General features: G+C 35.0%; 1 protein-coding gene across 7 annotated transcripts in view; it reads right to left on the reverse strand.

The window, feature by feature from the left end:
- The window catches only part of sox5 (SRY-box transcription factor 5), a 335,228-nt gene that overhangs the window by 125,000 nt on the left and 194,745 nt on the right, over window positions 1–15,483 (reverse strand). For 2 of the 7 annotated variants that reach the window (XM_088645791.1, XM_088645790.1), the window contains exon 1: window positions 4,810–5,363. The exons of 3 other annotated variants lie outside the window; for them this stretch is intronic. In XM_088645791.1, the coding sequence (XP_088501917.1) occupies window positions 4,810–4,847 (38 nt within the window). In that variant the 5' untranslated portion in view covers window positions 4,848–5,363. Of the gene's footprint in view, window positions 1–4,809; window positions 5,366–5,752; window positions 5,981–15,483 lie in introns of those variants that run through there. 2 more of the 7 variants (XM_088645795.1, XM_088645792.1) reach the window with 2 other exon arrangements.

Raw genomic sequence — 15,483 nt, forward strand, 5'->3', positions numbered from 1 at the left:
CAGGAAGATGAGGAATGTAATGCCTCTATTAGAGATGCAGTGTCTTCACTGATGGAAAACACAGAAGGTATCAACAAGTTCAGAATGTCCCCAGAAGCACAGCAGTCGGCAACTAACAACATTTTTCTTTTTTTTTCTACTTCAGAGCAGAATTTTACCAACTTGTGAAACAAAGTCAGTTTGGTATGGACAGCATTTTAGTCATCACTTGCTGCACAGTCTACATAGCTTCCTTTATTATTTTATTATTATTATTATTATTATTATTATTATTATTATTATTATTATTATTATTATGTTTTAGTGGTTGAGTCACTACACGCTATTACTTTCAGTGATATGCTCCATGTCAAGATTTAGAGTGAATAAGAAGAAATACTGCAATATATTTTGGTTATCTTTAGGCAACTAGGCTGTTTCATTTCAAACACACTAGCCTCAGTATAATTAAAGGAATTTGATGGTTTTCAATTCAATTAAAAGGTTTTCATATGGTCATGTGAGAAAGATGCAGAACACCTTCACTCCAAACAAATTGACCATTCAGCCAATAAATACAGATTTGTCAATATGTAAAGGCTAAATTGGTCTTTTATTTCATTCTGCATTGATGTATCTGTAATAATCTCATCTGAAGTAATTTGACATCCGGCTTCAAAGAACATTTTCAAATGTCATATGAACAAATATGACAATAATAATAACAATATATTGGATTTTTGTAAGCTCAATACAGCCCATAGTAGGGATAATACCCTTTAATTGATGGAGTAGAGTGTAAAATAGGTAATCCAACTAAATTATTACTATTTTAAATAGTGAAATAAATGGAATTTACCTGCAGGAAATATGTACTGAGAGGCATTAAAAATGCAAAACATGCTATTGTTTCCAATACTAATTGATTGCTTTTTTTCAGAAGAAGTAATTATCAGACAGAATGAACGATTTATTTATGGTAGTTTACTTTTATTTTTTTTCTTACATAGTCCCACTCTTTCTTCTTTAGCTCAGATGCTAAGAATTCAGCGGACGCAAGGTCATGAAATACCGGAGCCAACAGCTCATCAATAACTGGTTGTATTTGTAGCTCTGAAGCCTAGTCTTCACTGCATTTCAAACTGTGCTATAAAGGCAATCACAGATGATGCTGAATTTTGCTCAATGCTCTGAAATAGCATGGCACATGCACATTCTATTGGGGATACTCCTCAGTGTTCTTTAACAGAGGGTCATTCAAAGCTGCCAGCAGCTTACTGTCCATCTAATGTACACAGCTGTCTTAGACCATATCTGCATCTGCACTGTTATAAATGATACCTGACTTGGATCAGGCTTTTCCTCTCCTTTGAAAAATGTACCCGTACCACCTACGACGTAGCACTGGAAAAGTCGACAGGAGAACAGTACTTTTGAATCTCATCTATTGATAACTGGTAAAACTTCAATTTTCAGTAGAATTTACCAAGGAATGAGACTCGCTACTGTATTTATCAAGTCCATTTATCAAGAAACAACTTCTACATTGTATGAATAAAATACTACATGCATCCAGAATATTGGTTTAAAATTAACTGCTCAACATATCTGTAAAGAAGGTAAAGTGTTATAAAGGGACAACATTTTGGAACTGTTCTGTCAAGTGTAAAAAGTACTGTATGTTGTAACCACTCGACTAACCTATATATTCTCTCTCAAGTTAAGACACCATCACAGAGTTTTGAGAATTTTCTCTTTTTTTTTCAGATGAAGATTCAGAAGTGTTGCATATCGTGTTTAAAACTATTTCCCTGGGTGGAAGTTTAGAAACCACTTTTGTTCTAGGCAAAGAAAGCTTTAACCAGGCCAAATTCAAAAGGCGTAAAGTCCAAAGCTTTTAGGAGTTTTTTCAAAGAAGATATTTGCAAATATTTGAAAGGCACACTGGAAGACTGGAATAAAACACTGGAATAAAAGCAGAATAGGAATTTACCCTCCAACTTTAGCCTTCAAGCATTCCTGCCTCAAAACAAATCTAAACAACTGTTGGTGCCTTATTGGTCAGTGGCCTGGTCAGGTGACAACACTAGGGAGGTCTAGATGGGGGGACAATTTAGCATTCTGCTCTGGTATTCTTCTTTCTTTTTTTTAACATGGAGACACGGTTATCAACTCGCTCTCAAGAGCTAACAATATGGGTGAGACAATGAGGCAGTTTGTTGCAAATAGGCACAGCAAATGACGCATTCAGAAATTCACTGGGAAAAAAGGAGATAACAGAGTTCACTCTCCATCAGTGCTCAGGCAACTGAGACCAAAAACAGTTTAATAACACAAGAGCCTGACGGATAGTTTACCATTTAAATGGGGAAGGACAAATGGCTAAGTGTTAAAGTGTCACAGAAGTTCCCCCTCCCTGTACTATCACCAATCCAAAGGAATCTGTCAATTTTTCACATTCAAAATCAATCCCTTTCTACTCTGTAAGACTCTGTAAGAGCATTTTTTTAAGTTGAATGAGTGTTCTTTTGAAAAAAATAAGCTCTACTGTAAAACAAGCCGAACACTCCATGTGACTGTCATAGCTTCAACTCAGAAACATATGCGATCACTCAGAGCAAAAGTAATGAAAAGGGGATTGTTTCCTATTAATATATCAATAAATTCTTCAACAATTATCTTTAACTGCCAGGATAAAATACACTTTTATTTGCTTTTGTAACATATTACCTGTACCCTTTGATTTATTTTTGTTTAGACAAAGGTTTGGAAACCGTTAATGTAGCTAAAGTTCAACCGTCTTTCATCATCATATTTTCAATGCAAATGCAAACACCACACACACACAGTTAATTGTTAAGGAACATTTAAATGGATGCAAATCATTGCAAACCTAAAGTTGACTTTTCATAAATGGGTATTTTTTCAATTTAAGATTTTTTCTAGAGCATAAAAAAGCATGGTAAAATTAAGTATGAATTAGCCAGATCCTATTATATATATATGTGTCTACTTTGCACCATGATTGCTTAGGATAGTTTAAGACAATACTTCACATTACTAATTATACTCACAGCTCTGTCACATTCACAACCCATAACATTCATAACCCATGAGAACCTTTTGAATTTCTGTTATCTCTCTCACAGTAATTTTTTTACATTTATTGACAGTTACATGAGCAAACACAATTTAAATATGCCCAAATATGTAAATACGTTTTTGTCAAACATTTTCACACAATGGAGCGAATAAGAGGTTAGCCCTCACACTATCACTGGCATGCGTGCACCTGACATTTCTTTCTACTGCAAGAAAAGTTACTGCTAACAGATTGTTTTCCAGATTTCCGTTTGATTTTACACGAGTATGCGGTGCTATCACTTTTTTTAGTATCTTTGCAACACAGCATATTATGTATCCAATAAGAATGTAACAAAAAATGCTTTCCTTCAATACTGATGTTAATACAAACAAAAGATCGAGGTCTAAGCTAACAAACATAAAAAAGCACAGCGGGGTAACAGGAACTTCTAAAACCAAATGTGAAATTCTTAATAAGCTGTTGCTTTAAAAAGAAATATTTTAAGCATTGTAAAAATTAAGTTACATAGCTAAAATAGCAGTTCATAAATCAATGAAAATATTTCCAGCAGAATCACTCTAAACGGTCATTCTAACTAAAAAGACAATCTTTCACTCAATGAAATTAAATCTGTATTCACTCATAAATTAAAAGCAGTTTGCTATAGATAACCTGAAGACTTACAATTCTGTCAAAGCCGTCAACATAAGGTCTGCTTTAGTCAGGATGGTACGAACTCTGGAACTCCACAGTACTACTGTCCGAGAAACTGCTTCAAAACTAATAGACCATATTACTAGAAAGCAGAGTTTTAACTATCCGCTTACTAATTCATTGTAATCCCTATATTTATCTCCATACATTCTGCCTATCTGAGTCTAATCCTTTAAATTTTTAATTCCAAATATCTGTTGTTATCTTTTTTTTTCTCTTGCGGATAAATGCTTTATTAAGACACATTTGGTAAAATATAAATGTGTTCTTAATTCACAGATAAAACCATAATTCATCTCTGAACAAAAGATTTAGTCTCATCTGGTGAGATGTTAATTCAGAGGAAAGATAAAAGGTCATTTTTTTTTAGAAAAATGCTTGTGTTAAGTCAACACTTACAGCACATGGGCTTTCATATTTAATCTTTTTCACAGCACTAACACTCAAACATGCATCACAGTATTCTGTCCCCAAGTCACACAGCAGTGTTGAAACATAGAAGTGAGAACACTAGTTATAATATGATGTAAAGTCACTCCAAAACATAAATAAATGGTTTAAAACATGTTGAGCAGTCTGACTTGCTTTTTATCCAAGTTTTCTCTTCAAACAATTTAAATATAATAACAAACACAATGAGCACATTTCAGAATACACACTTTTATTCATCATCTCAGTGGAAAAGCAGAATTGTTCAGCAAAAACACAAAAGTTGACAAGCCTTGCCGATTGAAGGGACACACTGAGCCTGGGGTTATGCTTTAGGTTTGCTGAGAAACTGTCAGCATATGTGCCTCCTGTCAAACCAGAAAATACTTCTCCTTAAGCATTTTTATCCAATGACTTGACATCAAAACACATCTGAATGCTGGGAGCCAAGGTAGTTGACATTTACAACTTTGCTTAAGCAGTACATGTGCTCTAAAGGCTCCACTGTAAGCAAAAAAAAGGAGCTTACTTCTGAGTATTTACTATAAATACAGTTGGACCTTGACAAACAAGAATCAACCCACTACCAAGTTTTAACTTACCTCTTAAACTCCTGAGGTAAATCAGGATCAGTAAGCATGCTGGAATATACTGCTTTTTCTCTGGGTTCCTTTCCACAACATGCAGTTCCGATAGTCTCCAAAGAAACCTGTCTATTGATCCTCTAACCTCTGAAACAACTGATTGTCTCTCTCCCTCTCTCTCTCCCTCTCCCTCTCTCTCTGCCTCTCTCTCTAAGCTGCTACTTCTTTGCAAGCCTCTTAAAGGGCCAGTGTTTAGCAATAAAACAACAACAGCGAAGCACCCGAACAACTAACCTCCACATCTACAGCTCGCTGCTGTGAAAACCTTTGACTATATTGTGCTGGATGCCCATCCACTCTCATTTGAGGCAATGTAGCCTGTTCTGTACATAGAAACAGCAGTACTGCCCCCTTTCTTAAGATGAAATTCTTTATCCTGCTGCATGTATTCCTCTTAGTTCTTTACAAACTCTCAACTTCATCAGGCAATTCTGTAAGCATCAGTGTACCCTTATTACATTTAAACTCTCAAATCAGATTAAACTCTTCTTCCCTTGGTCCACTAATGAGAAGAATACATTTCGTTATAAACTCTGTTTCAGATAGCTCCACCTCCCTTCCTGTTGCATCCCGATATTGGTGGCACCCAAAAAACTATATAAGGCAAAACAGGTTATCTTTTATGTTTTGTTGTCGTCTTTTTCCCATGCACATATATACACACACTTGCATGCATGCCCACACTTCTGTCTATACACAGGCAGTGGAAAAGAAAAAGTCAAACAATTTTTTTTGGCAGCAGAGACCCCTTAACAGTGCCATTCACCACTAAGAGCTTGGAACCTGTATAGTATTAGAAAAAGCAATCGGGCATTGTTCTGTGGAAAGAAAAGCAACTTTGACAGATTGAAATATAGCAGCAGGCCCTCTCAAGGAAACCTGTAAACAACTTGTCACTCACCCTGTCAGTCTCTCTGTTAGCTCTTGCTGTTAGTCAAAGTGGAGCAAACTCGCTGGCAAAGAGAACTCCAAGACCTTAGACCAAAGCTCCATACAAGTGAACCACAGCGGAGAGAGAAATTGAAGCCAACATATCACACACACACACACAAAAAAACAGCAGTCTCTTGTCTGAGACAGAAAACAAAAACATGAGCAGGAGGTAACCCCCCCCTCTCTCTCCTCTGCCCTCCCTCCCACCTCTCTGTCTTTCTCTTAACTTATGATTCAACTTTGACCACTGATAAGCCAGAAGAGGCACATACTCAAACTGTTAAGTTCCTTCTAGTTGTGAGCATGCTCAGAACATAAAAAACCCATCACAATAGTCCCCCCATCAGTCTATCTTGATGGAAATCTAGGCAGGCAAGGAAGGTAATCAGGTAATGGTCCTTTGACATGAGATGATGGAGGCGCACACAGGGGGAGTCCCTCACTGCCCAGTGCACTAAGCATCTGGTCAAGAGTATCCACACACACAGAGGACTCTCCACACACTGCGGTCACATACACACACACACACAAAGCCACACTCACACTGACTGGCTATCCACTCCTACTGGGAGGGTTCAGTTTGCACAAAAGGCTACAGTATAGAGCCCGCCCTGAATAAAAAAAAAAAGGCTCCCATTGTTGTAGGTCAGTTGATTAGATTTTGCTGCAGAGAATTCCATGAGGAAATTCCCTTTAAAGCCAAAGTGATTAACTAAGGGGTCTATTCTAGGGAAAAATAAAAAAGCAGACAATGGTTCGATAGTGCTAAGAAAAGCAGTGTCCACCCAGGGCTAACACTAAAAAAATAGGAAAAACAGTTATATTTGATAAATATAATGCCTACTATAAACATTCCGAGGTTCATAAGGAAAAAAAAAGAGTAGATAAGGATTTGATTTACTAGGTTGATAGAACATTACATAAATATTGTATTAAATCCATGTGGCTGTGAGATTAATGACTATTCAAGTGACAAGGTAATTGGGGCCAGACACACCTCTTTTAGATTTACAGGAGTTGGATGAAGCTCCTGGGGTAAAGAGAGAGGGTGCTGGATTCTGCAACTAAAATGAGGAAAGAAGCATGCTAGATCATATTATTTGCTTGTTTTATTGACATAGGGCATGCTTGGCTTTAGATGTTTCCCCTGGAGGAAATATCATACTTAGACTAAAGGAACTGAATCTTTTTAGCCTGGAGCAGGGGAGATTACATGGGGACTTAATTCAGGTATTCAAAACCATGAAAGGAACTGATCATGTCAGTTCAGGAGAGTCCTTCAAGATCATCAGCAACACAAGCCCAGTGGGACACACATAGATATTTACATTTAGAACCATTCAAGACCAAAAAAAGAAACACTATGGATTGTGGAAGTCTGGAACCATCTTCTAGGACATGCGTTTGAAGTTGATTCTTACATCCTTCAAGAAAGGAATTGATATAATTCTTAGAACAAGAAGCTACCAACAAATAGGCAAGATGGGCAAAATGGCACATTCTCATTTGTCATTTTCTAATTTTAATATACCATTCTTTGTGCCAAAAGGCCAGTTTTTAATAGTTTTTAATGACTTACTTTGAGTTTAAACCAATGTACTGTCAAACCTTCCTTTTAAAATAAATTTTGGAAAATGCTTAATCTAAGATTTAAGCATAACAGCATTCATCCATCCATTTTTTAACCACTTCATCCAATACAGGGTTATTGGGGAGACAGAGCCTTACCCAGCATGCAACAGGCACAAGGAGGGATGCACTCTGGGTGGGATGCCAGTCCACTGCAGGGCACACACAGATAGACATGCACGCTGGCCAGTTTTCCCAGAAGTCTACTAACCTACCAGTATGACTTTGGAAAGCGAGAGGACTTGTGAACAGGGGCAGAACACACAACCTCTACACAGATAGGATCCTAGGAATAAAACCCAGGGCCCCAGAATGGTGAGGCAGCAGTGCTAACCATTGCTCCACTGTGCTGCCCTCGAACAACATTGCATAATGGAATTTAATGAGAGAATTAACATTGAGTCCATTTCATTCAGTAAATCCAGGCAATGAAAACTTACTTAGTTGCAGAAAAGGCAAATGCACTTCATTTATTCACTACATATACACACATTTATTAATGCTATCATTTTTAAGTACACTGAAACTAATTCATCGTAGTGTGCAGCCGCAGAAATTCCAGGTAAATTAATTGAGTTAAGACAGACATGCCACAAAGTCTGCAAGTCCATACATTTTCTCTTTAGTTGTACTGACAAATCGTCTGTGAAATAAAACAATTTTCTAAAACCAAAACTGATCAAAGGAAAAACAAATATTTATGTATTCCATGTGGTAAATCAGTTGAAAACTAATATTATGTTCTTATCATATAAGAGAAAGACCAACTTACTATCTTTCCATTAATGGTCCACAGTTGCTAAATGGGCTGGCTATACAGCAAGTAATGGCAGAAGTCTGATAACATTGCATTGCAGAGATGGTACAAGAGCTATCATTTAGAAAAATATTACTATTTTTGTTAACCAGCAGCCCACATACACAGAAGAATCTTTAATGAGTAAAACAAAAGTAGCTTTATTGAAAACCGTGTACCATCTCATACAACCTATGAATGGCAAAGTGGAAAGGGGGCTTTCAAGAAACTGTAAGTCTGAGATTTTGTACAGTACATACTGTATGACCAGGCATGTTTTGCCTTTAACTGTATTGATTCTTCTTTTACTGTACATTAGGATTCAACGGACACTTAAGCAAAAGTTCAAGATTCACACTTTAATTTCATTAATACCATAATCTTTAATACAGTATGTCACACTTTAACTTGGCTATTGACTGGATAAGTAATAGGAGCACTGTGGAGTACTGGGGATATATATCATACTGTATACACATTTTCATACAAATGAGTTACTCCAGTTATTGACTGCATTATTACATAAAGTGAGCTTGCGCTGAAGATTGTTTGGGAACTGAGAGATTCCTTTGGCACGTTAGTGGTCAAAAACAATATCCATATCAAACATCAGAGCCCGAGCAGCCTCTTCAGTTTCCTGCACTTAAATCACAGCATGTTTGTAATTGGTCTGATAAAACTCCAGCTAGAATGCTCAAGAGAACATTAGAAAACATCAGTTGACACAAAATACTTTGCAATAAAACAAGTCAAGGTTTATGTTCACAGGCTGATACTGCTGAAAAAGATTAAATTAGCTATGGCAGAGTACACATTGCAGCAGAGTAAAAATATTTATCAATGCCTAAAGAACTACTGCACATGTATTTTGTTCTTAAGGCAAATGAACGTTAGAAAACAGCTTTGTAAGAAAAACATAAAAATATTTTTTTTGCCTCCAATAAAAATAATGTACAATAACCTATTTGAAACAGAAATACTACATTAAGTGTTTTTATATATACATATATAGCATATAAGGCAAATAAACATATTCTGTGAAACAAAGTGGTTATCAAGCTGTCGTTTTCTGTACTAGATAAATAGTTTTGTTTTCTACAAATTATTTTTACAGATATGCAGTTTATTAATAAAAAATAGAATAGACTGCCTATGTTTGCAAAATAAAATAGTTGATTACAAAGGTCCTAAATATTCTTGAGTTTTATATCATCTAATTACCTTTCATTGTACATTGACACAACAGCACCTTTAACAGTAATTTAAGATTCACGCTTTCATTTTTCAAACACTGTGATTATAAATGCATCACAATATAACTCATAATTAGAATGATAAAAATAAATAAGAACAGCTGCATCTTTATTATTTCTGAATTCTTGAGGATGCCACAAAAGCCAATTACGCCACAGTGCTTGACCTTGTTTGTTTTGAGCAGACAAATTGTTTCTTCTCTTTATTAGTATTATTTATTAATTTTTCCTTTGCCTTTTTTGTACGTTTGCCTGCATGTTTGTAATGAAGTGTTGATATTATGATAAAACTGCATGTTCAAAAAATATTATGTAGTCTGGATTAATTAATCAACTCTACAGCTTTGTACTTACATAAAAGGGGAAAATATCTAACCCTTTATAAGACAGATAATATATACGCTACTCTGTTAAACATTAGGTCAAATAACTTGAACAGAAGTTCATTAAGCCTGAGATACAGATATCTCTAGATACCAAAGTATCTGCTATTAATTTTTCTGCTATTAATTTTATTTTCCATGGTTTATTTTTTATCTATTCTTCAGTTTTTAAGACAATACTGAAAAGTCCCCAATAATTAAGGAACTATGTCTACAGTACAAATCTGCCAAGTCTTTCAAATCGCTTTTCAAAAAAGGATGTAGAAAAAGAATGTTCTTATAGATATGTAAAGAATCCAGTCCTATTTTATCCATTTTTTTACAAGTTAATTAGCATTATTCTGATATAAATTGTGTGTAGTTAAATATAAAAACAACCCTTAAAGTCAAGGACAGTTGAGAGGGATAAGGAGTGTCGATTGTTGTATTAAAAAAGAAGCAAAACTGAAAAAAAAAACTTCAGCTAGAAGTCTAGAAACACCACTGAGGATGAAACAAAAGCAGCTAGTTAGTGAAAAGGGAAGGGCATTGTTCTCCAAAGAGGTGCACATTTAGCTTTGCTCTTGAGATCGGAAAATTAATGAATTTTAAAAGCTGCTATTGATGATACATTGCTTTAATAAAATTACAGATAGAAAAAGAGTGAAAGCAGACTCCAAATAATGAAACAGAGATGCTAGCAATTCAAGGTTACACTTATATTGCTGCTGGGGAACACATTGTGTTGTCAAGTTTCCTGTAGGTAAGTGTTGGCAATCAAATGAGACAAAATCATTGAGGTAGCACTGTATTTTACATAGGGCTTAATATAACATCAGCCAAGTTTTAGCACAGGTCAATGACAAAGATAACAATGAGGGAAGCAGTAGCTTCTAAAGTCTGAAATTGTACAGAAAAAAAAATGACATTCAGTTAGCCTGTAGTACTGTAGCATAGCACTGCACATTAAAAACTGGTCTGAAGTCTGTAAACGTTAGGTCAAACTCCCTACACCTTCCCCCATCATGCCCAGTACTACAATTAACCCATTTCATACACGTGTGTCAGAGTATCCCCTTGGATCTTCAGAGGAATTAAACCCAGACATCCATTATTTTGCCCTTCTGCAGCACAGCTGGGTAACATTAGAGGCCTAGAGACCACAAGCCTGACCCTGCAGTAGTTTGATTACAGTCCACTTTATTGGCGACAGGCAGACAACAATTGCACTTTCTTCCACACACGCCAAGTAGCTCCAAGTCATTTAAGCCCACTTCCCCCGATGCATTTGTCGCAAAAAACAATAATCATCTTTCAAACCACAGACTACCTCTTCCCAGCCCCTACGGTGTGGCTTTTAATCTCCGCCAGATAAAGCTATAAGATTTGTGGCCACAGAGTCCCACATGTGGCTTGCAGGGATAATGTCTGGCAACAAAAACCATAAAACTGGAAACCAAAATCAAAGTGGGGGACAGGGCTATGGGGTGAGGAGGAGCACTAAAGCTATGACTCCACAAGCAGTGGGGTCTGTGAGGAAGAGGTGTTGACACTAATTTGATTCCTTTGCAGCAGTTTTAAATTCACAGTAGATGCATTGTTCAGCCCTTGCTACTTACATGATTTAACTAAACATTTGCCACTCCCAACATTATTTATTATAACTATACACATCCAAATGAAGAGCAAAAGGCCCAATTACGTTGACTAAATTGTGATTTAATGCCACTGTTTGGAGATTCCTAGTTAACCGAAACAAAACAAAGTTTCAAAGTTAAAAACACGGCTAGGTTAAAGATACTATACAGTAAATCTCAAGATAATAGATTGTTGATGTTTTTATAGTGTTAAAAACTGCTGTTTTCCTTCAGTTTTGTAACGTTATGCTTCCTAGAGGTTACTTTCACAAATGTTAGAAGTATTGAGCTCTACAGAAGTCTCATGGCTTTTCAGTCAGTGTAGCCTGCAAGCCGAATGACCATTTAGAGTTTTCTTAAAAATCTAATCTCTTGAAATATTTCAAAGAATCTTAAAATCAAAAAAAGATGTTGTGACTATTTTGGTTATCAGAAGAAATTGTGGATATGTATTGCAGTATTTCAGATATCCTGAATTGCTGTCCAAGCCTATTATTATTATTATGATTAAATGCACGTTTTTACAATACTTTTACAAAATCAGTCACAATTTTTTATGGTATCTCAAAATAATTAATGTTCCTTTTAGAATATGTTGAATTCATTATTGGATTTCATTTTTATATATCGTACTTTAATCATAATCATTTTAAATGAGTTATTTTATAGTTGACCCCTCTCCATTTTAAACTGCAAGTTTCTCTGGCTCCGGCCTCCGCTCTATTTTCCAGTTACTTCCTGTTCATATTCACTTTGAGATTATCTCAAAATTATTTCAAAGTCATTCTTCATTCTTTTTCAGAATAGCCTCTATTTTATGATATGACAAACTTGGTTTAAGATATTTAAAAACAGCTTTTTTTCTGATTCATCCTGTATCATTCCATAGAGATATGTGTATGTCATACATTACATAACAACCCATATATATATAGTCGAAATTCTTAATTCATTCTTAATTCTTTTAATTTTTAAAATAACAAATGTTGAAATGAATCTCAAGAATCTTGTTAAGTACATTTTAAATCATACACTGAAAAGTTGAATTAACTTGGAAGTGTAGAAATTATTTAGGAAATATCAAAATATCTAAAAATGGTAATACAGTTTGATCTAAACAATAATTTGGTTTGGCTGTTTTGAAAAACAAGAGATGCTTATAAGAAAGAACTTAAAATGGTGATAGTTGAGTGCTTTTAGTGGAAGCATTCATTCTTTTATTGGTTGCCTCATAAATAAAATATTATAGCCATAATGGTAAATTGTTTTATTAGATGAAGAATAAAAGCACCTATAATAAATTCATTGGGAAAATACTACATAAACGATGTCAGGTCCAAGTTCAATATTTATTTAAACCTATATTTTCCTTTAGAATTAAATATTCTATATTCATGTAAAACAGAAATAAAGTTTTAATAATTTTCATTTGCAGATTGAACATTAGGAAATGATGTAATGTGACTGAGGTAAACTACGAACACACAGGCAATAATACTGAAATAACACTTGGGAATTTGAGAAACATGAAAGATGCTTGATTTTTTTTATACTTTGTCAAGTGAATTCAAAGAGGAAAACTGGGTTTTGATGGTTGAGTGCCAGTCAACAAAACTCATTAAGGTCTATAAGCACTGACTAAAAGAAATCCTATTCACAACACTGTTTTTAAGTCAGAACGCCTTCCTTGCTGTTTTTTTAAAAAAAGGTTTAACTATTTGTAGATAACCCCTTTCAATTTTAAGTAAATTAAATGCAGAGTTAAAACATGCAATAAAAACTATAATATGATTGTAAAGCTCCTTGACCTTTTGTCAAATTACAGTACAAAGCATTTAGGAAAAAAATCTGTGCATGTTTTCTGTAAAAAGTGTATTCTTCCTAAAGTTTATAAGCAGTGATTTTAGTTGCTAAACTAAATAAGACCAAATCTGTTGCTTTGTACTGAGACTAGAATTTATTCTGTACAATAACATAATTAAAAGCTAAAAAAACATAATAGTACAGTACACGTTTAACATAAAGGGTCCATTTTATATACACCTTACATGTTCTTTCATTTAATGTTTTAAAATGTTTTGATATTGTTTACTCAGCTTGCATAAAGATTTTGTATGGGTTTAATAATACACATAATATTAAAGTGTGTAATTCTACACTGTAAAAGAAATGGTGCACAAAGTCTGTTTTTTATATTTTAAAATCTGATTTAATTGAATTAATCTTAATAATAACCTACTATTCCTAACTGAAAAAATCCAAAGCATTGAATTATACTGGATTGACTAATAATGCACTAATAAAGCTGTCATCTTAAAAAAAAAAAATCATAGTTTGAAACCGTCCTAAAATTCCATGAGAATACTTCACTGACTATAAAATACTTCAGACAGATTACAAACCCAAATTATTAACAGAAATAGATATAGTGGTCAGAAAGAGCAAGGACTCAGAAATACATGTATTGCATTTGTTGTATTATTAATGCCTCGCAGTGTAATAACGTCCTCATGAATCAAAATAAAATAAAAAACTCTGTGATGCTTAAATGTTACCATTGAGGAATTAAGTCTGCTCACTGATGATAAGTACAGAATACCTTCACCAGCTCTGCATTGTTGACTTGAGATTTTTCACCAACAGACTGAAAGCACATGCAGAGAGCAATCAGAGAACTGTTTAACTATCCTCATTGCTCTTAGCTTTCATGTATCTTTGCCACTGGTGATGACTGGCCAGTGATCGAAACTGCAAGATTTAAACTTTAATTGAAGAGTGATCAACTTAAGGCAACAAATTCCTCACAGATATTTTGTGATGCTTGAAATTTCAGTAACAATTGTGCATTAAACAAAGTTTGATATGAGAGACTTTTTTTTTTGCTCACATTTAAGCACAGTTCTGTATTTAGGAAACAAAGCAATCTAAAGAACTGTTTGCAATACATTTAATTCTCCCTATATGTGTGTAACAATTTAAGGAATGGAAGGAACCATATATCATATGTATTCTTTGCATAAGGACAACGTACAGGGGAAACGTAATGTAAAACAGCTTCTGTTGAATTAGTTCACAAGTGTTCATTTTTAAAGGTAGAAACCACAGGAGAGTAATGCACTCTTTACTTGTAATAAGTGTAATAAGATGAGTTCCAGCACAGTGGTGACAAACAAGTTTTCAGACACTACAAAAGACAAGTGTCATTTTGGCCAACAGATAAAATTCTAATCCACAGTGAAGCTGCAAAATTTATATCCATGCAAAATAAAAATGGAAAAGAGCAATGAACATTGTAGTTCTCCTCTCTTCATCTGTTTACAAGCTCATCCATAAATATAAATCTCACTGGACAAGTTTAGTAGTAAGTGCATATATATAAATATTCATAGAGGTGTGTCATTTTAAAATCACAGGAGTTCACACAGCTAAGACTGAATATCAAGCACAAAATGGAGCAGTCACAAGCTCACCCACATCTGGTAGCTACAGTAGGCCTTGTGTACAATGTAATAACTGAAGCAGGCGGTCTTGGAAATGTCTGTTATTTGTACCACAGGCTTGGACACTGCTATGAGGCATACTTATTTCAAAATTGCAGAATTTTCTGTTCTGTTTATTTGTATCATATGTCAGTGTGTATGTAACACTTCATTGTAGAATGTTAAAATAAACCTGGGCTTTGAAGTTGTGCCTAATAAGTGAAAAAAAGCTTCAAAATCCATTGGTAGTATTCCATGAGAACATTAAGTGACTGTATAAGCCAGCGGACTCTACAAAGAGCAAAAGTGGAATCTTTTCCAATTACTGTGAAAAGAATCAGTAAATATTGACTATATGTGGTGAGTGGTGCTACGGTTACGGTTGCCAGCTGAAAGAGAAGCCTCCATTGTCGGCTGACAACGCGCTGCAATGCCACTGCAAACAGCGAAGAGTAAATACTCCACACGACTGTCCTGAGTCTTTACATTGCACATAACCTTTCCCCTCCGACTAAAGTACAATCATCTGAACAGAAATCGGCC

This window comes from Lepisosteus platostomus, chromosome 9, assembly GCF_059453375.1.
Source record: "Lepisosteus platostomus isolate fLepPlt1 chromosome 9, fLepPlt1.hap1, whole genome shotgun sequence".
NCBI lineage: Eukaryota > Metazoa > Chordata > Actinopteri > Semionotiformes > Lepisosteidae > Lepisosteus > Lepisosteus platostomus.